The 15037-nt window shown below is 37.1% G+C and overlaps 1 protein-coding gene across 2 annotated transcripts in view; it reads right to left on the bottom strand.

Moving 5' to 3' along the window:
• rftn1b (raftlin, lipid raft linker 1b) overlaps window positions 1-15037 on the bottom strand; it is a 125474-nt gene that overhangs the window by 42548 nt on the left and 67889 nt on the right. For both annotated transcript variants that reach the window (XM_082150097.1, XM_082150098.1), the window contains exon 6: window positions 10581-10784. In XM_082150097.1, the coding sequence (XP_082006223.1) occupies window positions 10581-10784 (204 nt within the window). The remainder of the gene's footprint in view (window positions 1-10580; window positions 10785-15037) is intronic.

Raw genomic sequence — 15037 nt, 5'->3', positions numbered from 1 at the left:
CACATTTTTTGAATGAAAGATCACAAGGATAATCGATGCAGATTTATTTTTTACAGCCAATTTTGATCATATTTACCAGGGGGTTCAATAATTGTGGAGGGCACTGTATCTATCTGTCTATCTGTCTGTCTGTCTGTCTGTCTATCTATCTATCTATCTATCTATCTATCTATCTATCTATCTATCTATCTATCTATCTATCTATCTATCTATCTATCTATCTATCTATCTATCTGTCTGTCTGTCTGTCTGTCTGTCTGTCTGTCTGTCTGTCTGTCTGTCTGTCTGTCTGTCTGTCTGTCTGTCTGTCTGTCTATCTATCTATCTATCTATCTATCTATCTATCTATCTATCTATCTATCTATCTATCTATCTATCTATCTATCTATCTGTCTGTCTGTCTGTCTGTCTGTCTGTCTGTCTGTCTGTCTGTCTGTCTGTCTATCTGTCTATTAGGGATGCACCGATGCGATAACGATATTTGCCTCGTTAACTGCCATCGGCCATCGGGAAATAAAAATGAAATTCGCCGATGATATGTGTCATGAACGCTGTGCTCAGGAGAAACTTTTTTTCCCTCTTTTTATTTGGGCGGGGGGAGATACCGAGACGGAAGAGGGCACCCGCGCACTCTCCTCAGTAACTTAGATTAAGCAAAGAAGATGGCGGTCGTGTGGCAATATTTTACAGTTTCAGAGAAAGATCAGCGTTTTGCAGTTTGCAATACGTGTTCCATTGTTAACAGGTTGGAGTTTGCACACTGCCTGCGTGAGACACGTTCTTACAGAGAAAGTGCATGCCTGAGCTTGTGTTTTGGGTTAAGCTGCGTTGCTTTGACATTGTGGAAAATAGAATAATAGAAACAAAATGTATTAGCCTTTTTACCCGTTATTATCAATCTAAATTAATCTCGTTTTTAATTGAACTTAATTTCGTTTTTCTTTATTTAAATTTCGTTTTTTCTTTATTTAAATTTCGTTTTTCTTTATTTAAATTTTGTTTTTTCTTTATTTAAATTTCGTTTTTCTTTATTTCTATTTCGTTTTTCTTTATTTAAATCTACCCTTTACTGTGTCAGTAATTTGTTAGTCAGAAAAATATTAGACTACATTAAAAGTATTGCTTAATTTAACAGACCAGTGTGCGTGCGTTTTATATCACTAGTCCAGTGTCCGTTCTCGGAGCATATAAGCCCTGCCCGCTTGAGGTGCGCCGCTTCCCGCTCGCGCTGTTCTGTAGTTTACTAAAAGTTTATTAATTCTGAATGTCGCGTCTCGCGTGTCCGTCTATATTGCACCAAATGCGACATGCACTCCCTTGTGAAGTCGGTTGGATGAACGGTTCTCGAAATAATCAAAATGCAAACGGACATACAGACACATAGAGATTCCTGCCTTTATTAGAGAGAAGAATATGTTCAGCACCCTCTCTCTCCGAAGCTTCGAATATTCGATGTTCATTACTAACGAAGCTTCGAAGCTCAAAAAATGGTATTCGGACCAGCCCTAATAGTGTGATCAAGAGCCGAAAGACTTGTATGTTTCCGTGGCACAAAAGAAGGAATAAAAAACAAAAAGAAAAAACATCGGCATCGGCCATCGGCCAAGTTGTTATGTTAAACATCGGTATCGGTATCGGCCCAGAATTTCCCAATCGGTGCATCCCTACTATCTATCTATCTATCTATCTATCTATCTATCTATCTATCTATCTATCTATCTATCTATCTATCTATCTGTCTGTCTGTCTGTCTGTCTGTCTGTCTATCTATCTATCTATCTATCTATCTATCTTCTGTCTGTCTGTCTATCTATCTGTCTATCTATCATTCCGTCTAGTCAACTGTGTTCTATCTATCTATCTGTCTGTCTATCTGTCTGTCTGTCTGTCTGTCTGTCTATCTATCTGTCTATCTATCTATCTATCTATCTGTCTGTCTATCTATCTATCTATCTGTCTGTCTGTCTGTCTGTCTATCTATCTGTCTATCTATCTATCTGTCTATCTATCTATCTATCTGTCTGTCTGTCTGTCTATCTATCTATCTATATCTATCTGTCTGTCTGTCTGTCTATCTATCATTCCGTCTAGTCAACTGTGTTCTATCTATCTATCTATCTGTCTATCTGTCAGTCTATCTGTCTGTCTGTCTGTCTATCTATCATTCCGTCTAGTCAACTGTGTTCTGTCTATCTGTCTGTCTATCTGTCTGTCTGTCTGTCTGTCTGTCTGTCTGTCTGTCTGTCTATCTATCTATCTATCATTCCGTCTAGTCAACTGTGTTCTATCTATCTATCTATCTATCTATCTATCTATCTATCTATCTATCTATCTATCTATCTATCTATCTATCTATCTATCTATCTATCTGTCTGTCTGTCTGTCTGTCTGTCTATCTATCTATCTATCTATCTGTCTGTCTGTCTATCATTCCGTCTAGTCAACTGTGTTCTGTCTATCTATCTGTCTGTCTATCTGTCTGTCTGTCTGTCTGTCTGTCTGTCTGTCTGTCTATCTATCTATCTATCTATCTATCTATCATTCTATCGTTCCGTCTAGTCATCTGTTTTCCGTCTGTCTGTCTGTCATTCTACTGTTCTGTCCGTCCATCCACATCCAACCCAAAAAGCATTTTCTATTCCCTTGTTGTTCAGACAGAGATTGAGCTCTCAGAAGAGGAGTGACATTCGTATCCCTCTGCAGTGTGAACGAGCCCTATAAGACCAGGTACGTGTATTAAGCAAATAAAAAGGATCAATTTTGATTTCACGTTGACTTTAACAGAAAAAAAAAAAAAATGATGCTCTTCACTTCTGTGTGTCTGTCATTCTCTCTCTCACTCATGGACCTGTTCAAAATGGTCCCATTCATTCTCCGGTCCTTTTGTGCATCAGGAAAATGACATTGGAGGTATCTCCAAAATCCCTTTCACAGCAAGATAATACCTTATTGGAAATTCATACGCTGAATTTCCGTGCCTTCGTGGTATCTGAATATAGGCAGAACAGCATGAATAGTCAAGCGCATGAATGTGTGACAGCTGCGGGTGCGTATTCTTCTCTGAGGAGGGGGAAATTCGCCCCGGTGCAAAAGTCAGACAAAAGAAACCTTTTACTCAACATCGTTGGCGTCTATTCAGCGGGAGCTAAACCTGGAAGTGTGATGAGCCTGTGGCCCACCGTGTTGCTCTCCTGTGGAGCGTATGAATCTTTAATTGCAGCGGTTTCGTTGAGCCGAGAGCATTAAGATCTGCAAACTCAGTGCTGGTCTGATGGGTGCCACTCAACGCCACACCCATCGCATTAAAGGGACCGTTCACCCAAAAATGAAAATTAGCCCATGATTTACTCACCCTCAAGCCATCCTAGGTGTACATGTGACCCTGGACCACAAAACCAGTCACATGGGTCAGTTTGTTGAAATTGAGATTTATGCATCATCTGAAAGCTGAATAAATAAGCTTTCCATTGATGTATGGTTTGTTAGGATATGACAATATTTGGTCGAGATACAACTATTGTAAATCTGGAATCTGAAGGTGCAAAAAAATTTAGACATTGAGAAAATCTCCTTTAAAGTTGTTCATTTATGTTCACGATTGTGCAGCATTCACTCACAGAAATACATGTTTTATATATTTACGGTAGGAAATTTACAAAATATCTTCATGGAACATGATCTTTACTTAATATCCTAATGATTTTTGGCATAAAATAAAAATCAATAATTTTGACCCATTCAATGTATTGTTGGCTATTGCCACAGATATACCAGTGCGACTCGAGACTGGTTTTGTGGTCCAAGGTCACACATGACATTTTTCTTTCAGACGAATACAATCGGAGTTATATTAAAACATGTCCTGGCTCTTCCAAGCTTTATAATGGCAGTGAATGTAAGAAAGATATCCATATTTAAAGCTTTATCGACTAAAATAACTAGCCATTGATTTACGCCAAAAGAGTAACACTTGAACACACACATCGCTTCACTTCAGAAGGCCTTTATTAACCCCCGGAGAGCCGTGTCGAGCACTTTAATCATGAATAGATGTGCTTTGTTGGTCTTCCAAAGACATACAGCCATTCACTGCCTTTATAAAGCTTGGAAGAGCAAGGACATTTTTTTTATATAACTCCGATTGTATTCGTCTGAAAGAAGAATGTCATATACACCAGGGCTGCACAATATATCGGAATAATTGAAATATCGCAAATGCATATGAATAAGAATAACTGCGATCATGAACTAAAGACAAAGAGAAAATCACTCGCTGCTCTCGGCTGAATAACTTTTGTAGCTTTAATAAGAATCAGGATATATTTAATTCATACAGTGAAAACTAAGCAGTGTTTTATTTTTTACATTTGATTATTGAGTTTGTGTTGTTAAATAACCCTAATGTAGGATAACCTGAACCCCGAGGTTTACACTGATGTTAAAATAACACTTCTTATATACAGTAAAACACTGATGTTCACTGGCAGAAGTTTAGGGATGTTTTCTTGTCACAAAAATAATGTGAAACACGTGTAGGTTATTTAATTTTACATATATTTTAAAGATAATTTAAGTTTATTTTACACACTTTAAGCATTATTGAATATCGTATTATTTAATGAGTTATCGCATTTCTGTTCAATATCGTGCAGCCCTAATATACACCTAGAATGGCTTCAGGGAGAGTAAACCATGGGCTAATTTTCTTTTTTAGGTGAACTATCCCTTTAAACCTCGACTCCTGCCTCCCACTTTCCCTCACCATGGAAACCCGTCTCTAAGGGCGCGAGAGGCTAAAGGAAAGCTTCTTTATAAAGGACATTCTCCTGGACAACTTCAATGTCACTGAAGCAAAGCTAGACGGGTGCACAAGTAAATCAGTGGAGCAGAACGCCACACCAACAGCATCGACAAAGAGCAGAATCCATCAGGAGACTTTAAGCCGGCACAAAACCCCCCATCCACCCCTGGACCGGTGGATAAACTCATATCAGAACCACCCGAGGACAGTTTCTGAAGATGGAGGTCGAGGCCGTGCCACTGCTGATCTCTTAAGACTATCTTTTTGATCTTCTATCAAATAGGAGGACTAATCTTACAGACTCTGTCTAGAACATGTCCAGGTCATATTTCACCCCCAAAACTAATAGAAAGAAATGTGAAATCTTTGACAACATGATCCTATTTCAGGATCATTCAGCATTTACATGTTCATGACAGTTAAACATTTCCCCCATACAATCTCTTTAACATAATGCAAAGAAATTAATTTTTATTTTATTTATTATTTACATACTATTATAATATTTATTGGTATTTTGAATTAGCTTTAAGTTTTATTAATTTTGTTTTGTGAATGGCATTTTATTAGTTTACATTTTTTTTAATAATTCAATTTAGCTTTAATCTATCCAAAAATGCCCCTAAAATAATATACAAATATGAAATATATTAAAATGCAATGATGACACTATAATGTCACAATGCAAAAAAAAAAAAAAAACATTTTAATAATATATTAAAACGTCTATCTATTTATAGTTATAATAATTAACTAATATGCATTAGTTAACATGAACTGACTATGATAAATATATTTTTTACAGCATTTGTTAGTTCACAGTGCATTAACTCATCAGATAAAACTTCTGATTTTTAAAAAGGTATTAGTAAATGTTGAGATCGACATAAATCTGCAGAAGAATTGTTCAGTGTTAGTTCATGTTAACTAATGTATTAAACTAATGTTAACAAATTGTAAAGTGTTACCCCAAAAAATCTTAGTGGTCTTAAAATGAGCTTCATTATTTTTAATGCAAACTATGATTAGTGCAAAAATGATGTGAAGACAGGCATCATTATTACTCAAGCACTTTTTGTGGCGATTGATTTTGATTTTGATATAATGGACAAAATGATAAAATTGACTTAAAACAGACCAAACTTACTGTAGATTAAAAGGTGTGGTATAATGGCCTTTTCACAAGATGTAAAATAAGTCACTGATGTCCCCAGAGTGTGTGTGTGAAGTTTCAGCTCAAAATACCCCACAGATATTTTATATAGCATGTTAAAATTGTCACTTTTTGAGGGTGAGCAAAAAAGCACTATTTTGTATCTGTCCCTTTAAATGCAAATGAGCTGCTGCTCCCGGCACAGTGGGCGGAGCTTCAAGAGCTCGAGTCCTTTTCCCTCACACACACATGCACTGAACATTTCAAAAACGTTTAGCCTTTTATGTTCAAACCGGAGTCAGACAATGATGGAGAGACTCGAGAAGAAGTGACAACATGTAGAAGCAACAGGACATTTCTGAATGGTTAGTTGATGAGTTTATGAAGCTGATGTGTAGTTATCTTCTAGTCAGTGATTAGCATATTCTGTCTTGATAATCTATAAATCGTGTTCAGGGGGTGGGGTTTATGCAAATTTTAGGGTTAGTGATGTCACTAACCCGGGAGGAATGTGGTGTAGTCTCTACCAGCCGTTTGTTGTAGTCCTTAAAACACGATTTCTTTAAAAGCAAATATCTCCCTTTGCTTTGAACTTTGAGCGTCGTAACTTTGCAGATGTTGTTTATGATCAAACAGCAACATTACACACTAACTAAAGTTAGAAAAGTCAAATCATAATCAACCAGCCCTTTAAAGGGTAACTCTCGGCAAAATGCAACTTAGGGTCTTTTTGTTAATCTTTTTAGTAAACTCTGTGTACACACACAATGTTCTCAATGCTGGAGTTCATGTGTAGAGCCGCTGGTGAGACTTCCAGCACAGTTTCATGTTGTGTCGAGCCGCATTAGTGTTTTAAAAATAGCGATTTTGATGCTATCACAGTCGTGCCCCAAACACTCCCATTCACAAGGCAATTTGACCAAAAATGAAAATACGGTCAAACTTAAAAGTGGCGTTTCCATTCTAATTATGCTTTTAAACCAAAGTTTGCCTCGGGTAGATCAACAAAAAGACCCTCGGTTGCATTTTGCTGAGAGTTACGCTTTAAGGCAGTCAGTAACCTGCGAAAACACCCTAGCATCCGTGAGATTTGCAAGCAGAATTTGTTCGTGTTTTTTTTTTATCATTAATATTTCCTGTTGCTTTTGAGGTGAAACGTGACCTTGACATGTTTTCCCGAGATTCTCCCGGAGAGCCGGGTTCTCGGGTCGTGTTCTGTCGTATATGCGTGTGCATCTTCCTCTCACATTACGGACGTGTTGATGTTTACAGCGAGAAGACGACACTGTGGGAGTGCATCACCATGGAGCTCTCATTACGCATTCACAGGCCAGACTCAAAAGAGAAGCTAAATTTGGCGAGATCTGGCCCATGTGCTTCTCACAGGCCTGATAATGAATGCGTCTCCAGCCTTTCATGTAATCAGACACTTATGAAAAGTCTACATGCTGGCGGGGCTTTGATATATCACATTGTTCCCGGACTCCACAGGGCTCTGCCGTCCTCACGCTTTAACACTACTGTTGTTTTCCTTTGCACGTGTCGCTGACATGAACACCATCATTTGTCTCGAGTCATGAAACATATTGTGGTGTTCTTTACATTTTGATTTAGTGATGCTTAATAAGGTTATGTATTCCAAATCTGAATCCTACAATAAGGTGCATTAGTCAGCTACCTTAGTTAACACTTCTTTAGCATTTATTAATCTTAGTTCATATTAATTTCAACATTTACTAATACGTTATTAAAATCAAATGTTGTATTTGTTAACATTAGTTAATGCACTGTGAACTAACATGAACACACAATGAATGAACAGCTGTATTTTTTATTAATTAACATTAATAAAGATGAACAAATACTGTGACAAATGTATCGCTCATTGTTAGTTCATGTTAGTTAATCCATTAACTAATGTTAACTAATGAACCTTATTATAAAGTGTTACCTATAATTTTATACATGCCATTTTATTTATTTTAAGTGCATTCCACATTTAAATATTTAGTGACGCTTAATAAGCTTATGCTTTGCACTTCTGAATGCATTTTATTTTATTTTATTAAAATTGTGGTATTTTATACATACCATTTTTATTTATTTATTTTTATTCATCATAATTATTTGAAGTGTATTCCACATTTAAATATTATATATTCCACTTCTGAATGCATTTTATTTTATTTCAGTAATTTTTTTAATTTTGGTATTTTTATACATACCATTTTTTTTTTCATCAAGTGTATTCCACATTTAAATACATTTTAGTTCGTTATGCATTACATTTTTTAAATCAGTTTATTAGTGGTCTTTGCTAAGTCAAGCATAAGTAATAACTATTGCTCAGTTAATTTACTAAGTATTAGACGCCATTTCTTAACTTACGGACATGAATGATCCCTCATATCACCTGGTTTGTTCAATCGAGATGTACTTTTAGTTTTCTAAGCTATTGGACTTGTGATTTTTACCTGGTAATAGATAAAGCAGCAATAGATTTGCATTGAATGACTCACACAGATTTGCATTGAACTCAGTCAGTGACACGCAGCGACAAAGCGACATGATCCCATAAATTTCAATCAAAGCCACTCAAAGGCAAGCCTGCAAACTTAGCAGAAAGAAAGCGTACTAACCATTTGTTTTGAACAGATGTCGACTGAGAAGAGGCTGAATAACCCACTTTTATGAGGAAATAGTTTATCATTTAATCAGCTAATCAAACATGTCAGCTAATTTTAATCAGCTAATCAAACATGTTTGCTCTTAAAAATTGGTGTCTCTCTTTCCTTGATTTAAATAGGTGTAATTGGCCAGATTAAGTTATTTTAGCGGTCAGCAACTTTGCTATAACCATTGGCATGTCTCACTCCGAGCCTGAAGGGTTTCGTACACTAGTGCCCATGCGTTCACCTCAGATAAACAGAGAGCATCGTGTTTCTCGTTCATCACGAATATTAGGCGGTTTATGATCTGATTCCATTTATGTTTAGGCTTTTTTTCCTCCAAAATGCAAGAAAACGGATTGCAGCAAAGTTGCTGGCAGTGTGAACGCAGCTTGGGTTTTGCACGGGCGAACACTACGTTTATTTTCCTCAGCGAGTATAAAAATCAAATTAATTCCAGTCTTTGCTTTAGTGATTACTTCAGGATTTCCCTTGGTGGATTTGCACTTGGCAGGGGTTTTCTGAGTGAACGGGGGAGTCATTAAAAGAAGTTAATTAACTAATAAGAGGCTTGGGTTTTGCGTCATTGCTACCGCTGCACACGTTCTCTTGCCACATCGTCACCACTTCAAGATCCAGAGAGCCCTAAACGATGACAAATACCCTCCTTTCCCAGTGTCCCCGATGTTATAACCCAGCCACAAAACAGCTTATGTTCGGCTAGCCATCAAAGAAGCAGAACTCAAACCACCAGTGCATTTCCCACAGCGCAATAAGATCCACACTAAAGATCTCATGTTGAAACGCTTTCAGTGCTCAAACCCCACAAGGTATTTTAATTGGATGATTAATTAATGAGTCGGAATAAAATAAGGAACAATCACTTTTTTTTTTTGAATCACTGATCCATTTATTAGAAGACACTTTTAATACATTTATTAGGATTTAACCTCCTGTGGTAAAATTTTTAATTTTTAATTTTAATTTTGTGACGTTTAAGACAAAGCATGTGTAAGTTCATAAGTCGACACCATTGCTGAGTATTTTCTCCTTAAAACTGCAGTGAACCAAAGACAGTCTCAAACACACGCTTTGAAATCGCTGGTGTTTCTGACGTCACAAACTACCTTGTAACCAATCAGATCAACGTGTGATCGTCAACCAGTGGATCTCTGAGCTGAGTGAGTGAGTGGAGGCGGGGCTCATTTGCATATTCATAGAACCACGAATACTAATTAGGCAAGGGTGTCGAGTTACATTCAAGATATTTTAAAGCATTTTTGTGATCATTTGTGATGTGATTTTGGTGATCAAAGATGAGTTTTAAGGGATGAAATTATTGACTACAGGGAGACTTTAAAAATCGCCTTATACCATAGAAATACATAATGGGAAAAATAGTAATACAATGTTTGTTTTTCTTTTTTTAACTGAATTTTTTTATTTAGTTATTTAATTTTTAAAATGTATATTTTGTAATTTTGTTGTGTTTCCCATTTTGGAATTAATGTATTAATTCAGTTTAGTGTTTCCCACAATTTTTATATATTTTTGTTATGCATTACATTTAACAAGAAATCTAATATTCAGAATTTTATTTGATACATTTTATTATTATTTCTGTTCTTATGTATTTAGCCGATTCAATTTTGCATTTTTATGCATGTAATTTATTCCATTTTACAAAACATGGTAATACAAAGTTGTTTTTCCAACTCCAGCACCATGTAGTATTTTGTCCATGAATTACTTTGCAATATGATATTAATAACTAGGTATGTATGATATGACATAATATAATCATATAATATATATATATATAATATAAATCAACATATAATCTTCAGAACCATGTTGTATATCAAGGTCTCATGGTTTACTGATGGCATCTAGTGTGTGCGAACAAAAGTAAATGTCTTATTCTTTGAATGTCAGTCGCATCATCACAGTAACTCACCGTTGTCGCTGGCCAGCTGAAAGTATCCGTCCACTAGTGAAGCTCCGTTGTTGAAATGTTGGGTCATGTGATCGAGCCAGTTCGCCTCCAGCGTGCAGATGCCCTCGCCCTGCGGTTGCACTCGTAGAGGCACTTTAACTGTGTAGTACTTAAACTGACCCTCACGGCGACCCGGGTAGTTGAACAATCCGAAGAGCTCGGCACCTGTGGACATGTCAAACATCGAATTCGTTTAATGGCAGAGAAAAGTGGGAATGGCCATTCAGTCTAAAGGTCCTTCCACACCGAGTTCCACACAAATGTTTGCACGTTAAAAAATAAATACGACCTCATGCTGTGTCAATCATGTTTACACACAGCCTCCGAATTTTTTAACCCGGATCGGGTTAAATTTTCTGCATTTTTCGCATCTGTAGCATTTTAAGATGTGTTTTGACAATTCAGAGCCACCGTACAAGCGAACGCCAAAATCCAGAACTCTTCAGGATCAATTGATTCACGGAAATTGGTGGTCTTCTTTTAGCTAGCAAAGCATCAAACTGAGCCACTGAAATCCTGAAGTAAACTTTGAAACTCCCGGGATAATCCCGAAGCGAACACTCCTTCCGCTCTACACAATCTCAGGATTGGATGGACCCAATATTTCCTCTTTATTTGCCTCTTTTTAAGAAGAGAGACGACAACAAAATCATCCTCACTGCCTGAAGACTCCATTTTGTATTGTTTTGCAAATATTTTAGAACGGTTTAATTAATTAATACGCACTGGACTCAGTGTGCAAGGACCTCGAGCCAGTACTAACCATCATAACCCAGACTTAAGGCCCTTGCACACGGAGTCCGACATTTTCGTATGTGTTTTTTTTGTATCCGTCATCCTAAAAATTTGCCACGCACAGAAACCTTGCATAGTATAAATTAATCTGTTGTGAAAAAAGTTGCTAAACAATACAAAATGGAGTCTTCAGGCAGTGAGGATGATTTTGTTGTCGTCTCTCTTCTTAAAAAGAGGGAAATAAAGAGGAAATATTGGGTCCATCCAATCCTGAGATTGTGTAGAGAGGAAGGAGAGTTCGCTTCGGGATTATCCCGAGAGATTTAAAGTTTACTTTAGGATTTCAGTGGCTCAGTTTGATGCTTTGCTAGCTAAAAGAAGACAAGTTGATCCTGAAGAGTTCTGGATTTTGGCGTTCGCTTGTACGGTGGCTCTGAATTGTCAAAACACCTCTTAAAATGCTACGGATGCGAAAAACGCAGAAAATGAAACCCAATCCGATTTTTTTATGACGGACGAAAGTTTCGGAGGCAGTGTGTAAACGTGATTGACACAACGTGAGGTCGTATTTATTTTTTAACGTGCAAAAATTTCAAACGAGAATTTCGGACTCGGTGTGGAAGGACCTTTAGACTGAATGAAATTAGTTTAATGGCAGAGAAAAGTAATAAAGGCCATCCAGTCTAAGGGCCTTGTTTGGTCCGTATTTTCTGACTTTTCAGTTTGATCCGAATCAAAATTACAGGTGTGAAACCTCCCCAGACCACGGTCCGGACCAAACAGACCGAATTTGGTCAGACGAAAAGAGCTAGTCTTGGTCCGGATCAAACTAATCAAAGGTTTGGTTCGTTTCTAGTGTGAACGCATTTTCTGTTTGATTTGGACTTTCAGAACATTTACAGGAAGTTCCGGTGGTTCCCGCAGGATTGCTCGCTCTTCTCGAGGACGTTCATTTGGCGAATGTGAACTAGCCTCGAGTATAGCTGGTGCTGCAGGGAGTAATGCCGTAATAATAACAGTATAGTGGCAACGATACGCGTCTGTTCATTCATTCTTGTCAACGTTTTTTTATTTTTTTATTTATTCTTGTCAAAGTTTCCCGCCGAACTGACAACACACTGACGTCAGACGCACGTCCGTTTACAAACCAATCAATGTCAAGATGCAGCCGATGTTGAAGGCGCGTTTCCATTACAGATTTGCGCAAAACTTTTGCGCTTTTTTTCTAAATATCGATAAAAAATGATTGCGAAATGACGCCGTTTCCATGAACCGATGTTATGCGACTAAAACGTAATTTTTTCCTCTCGCGATCCGTCATTCCAAAAACGGACGTTAGGTTTATGTACTATATCCCAGCCACTGCACTGGCCATTCTGGGAGTTTCTCCCTCATTTCTGCTTCCAGGTCTTGATTGTGGCATTTATTTGAGGTTTAGAATCCAGTATTCCTTTAATTCTTTAGTCTTTTATGAATTTAATAAAGAACTCTGTCTCGTATTCTGTCCAATCACACCGCCTCATCTACGTCAGCTGACCTGTAAATGCGCAAAAAATGTTTCCATTGCAGTTTTGCGAAATATTCCTTTTTCGAATTGCCTGGAAAACCTCCTCATGCGAGCGGGAAAACTTTTTTGAGATAAATGGGAGTTTTTGCGAAATTGACGTGTTTCCATCGGGCGTATTTTCAATTCGCAATTTCAATTTGCGCAATTTGAAGGGTAATGGAAACACGGCTATTAATGACAAGAACAAGAAACAAAACCCAAAACGTGACAAAATGCCTATAAATCATCCCTTTCATAATGATGACGACAGGACGCAAGTACGTCATGTGAAGTTATTTAGTGCGCTCGCCTCGCATAATTGCAATGTGAAACCAAATCAAAACTTACCGAATGTATAAAATGTATCAAAACGTGAACTTTGGTTCGGACCTTCAGGTGTGTAAACGCCCTAAGCCAGCACTAACCATCATAACCCGGACTCAAGCTGGTCTTGTCAGGGTTATGAGATTCCTTGCTTTGTGAACTGCGGGTTCCTTCACTGTTGCCCTTCACATGCACTTAATTAATTAGCTTGTAGATGGGCTAATTAGCTGGTGTCCTGGTCTAGCGGAGGTGAGTAATTAGGGAAATTAGCTGATGTAGTGGCAATCTCGAACGAGTATTTAGGACCGTCGTTTCTCACTAGACCAGCCCCACACTTGGGAGAATTGACCATCCGTTCTCCTCAATGAGATTACATTTGGCTGGAAAACAAAACACTGTGCCTCAAAGAGAAAGAGAGTGGACCTAATGGATTACGATAGTCCAAGATGAATTTGTTTGTGTGTTTGGCTTACCCCCTAAAACCTCCCTATTTTCAGAACTAATGGGAGATTGACCAAAAAGATAAATATGGATGCACTTTGGTTCTGGCAGCGATCATTTAGATTGCCTCTGACTGCATTGAGTCATTAGCCTCATCTGACGGGACCAAGGAAAGCGAATGAGAGAGCGAACGATCTGAATGGCTCTCTGAGCCGCATGCACTTACTGCACAAATCTCAGCAAGAACTAATCATTATTTGTTGTTTTACTTCAGCTCGGGTACAGCAGCTTCTTCAGTTAGTCTTCCTGTAAACTCATTTCCTCTGATGTCCACAGCACATGTGCATTGCTTTAGTACAAACTGATTTTTAGTTTATTTTTATAGATGAGGGAAATAAGGATGCAAAAAAAAGGAAGGTCAAATTATAATTTAAACATTTTTTATTTTGTATTGTTGTTTTCATGACCTTTCCCTCTAATTTTGTTTCATTTATTACTGCATTGCAAAACATTTATAATTACATATTTAAAGTGTAAAGTATGTATACACTACTATTCATTGGAGTCGGTTTCCTTTTGTTTCTGAAAGAGTCTCTTCCGCTCACCAAAGCTGCACTTATTTGTTCAAAAATACATTACAAATTGTGACATATTATTACAATTTAAAATATCAGTTTTCTATGTGAATATATAGTAAAGTGTAATTTATTCCTGTGATCAAAGCTGAATATTCAGCATCATTACTGCAGTCTTCAGTGTCACATGATCCTTCACAAATCACTCTAATATGATGATTTGATGCTCAAGAAACATTTAGGATTATTATCAGTGTTGAAAACTGTTGAGCTGCTTCATATTTATGTGGAAACGGTGATGCATTTTATTTTTCAGGATTCTCTGATGAATAGAAAGTTCAAAAGAACAGCATTTATTTGAAACAAATGTCACTTTTGATCAATTTAATGCGTCCTTTCTGTATTAATTTTTAAAACACAAAATCGTACTGACCCTCAAACGTTAGAACAGTAGCTTAAATCATAATAGTATTTATTGGACTGACATTAATGTATGCTTATTAATTCATTATTATTTTTATTTACTAAAATCATTGCATTACAGTAGTGTTAGATAAACATTCAGGTTTTAGTATTTTCCCAGTCATTTTTACAGTTGAAAAGTTGCATTACAATAATGATAATATGGGGAGAGAAATGTTTAATTGTAATAAAAGTAATTACAATTTTTCTTGGTGACTGTTTTAATGAAACCTGAATACTAACAGCTCTAAATACAGTCTGTGTATGTGAAGAAAGTAATGCTCTTCACACATGAAAGCCAGTGTCTCTGTGACATTGACTAACTTCCAGAAGGA

The sequence above is a fragment of the Leuciscus leuciscus genome (genome assembly GCF_965113295.1).
Source record: "Leuciscus leuciscus genome assembly, chromosome: 20".
NCBI lineage: Eukaryota > Metazoa > Chordata > Actinopteri > Cypriniformes > Leuciscidae > Leuciscus > Leuciscus leuciscus.
The sequence above is the reverse complement of the archived record's forward strand: the minus strand, read 5'-3'. Positions and strand labels throughout refer to the sequence as shown.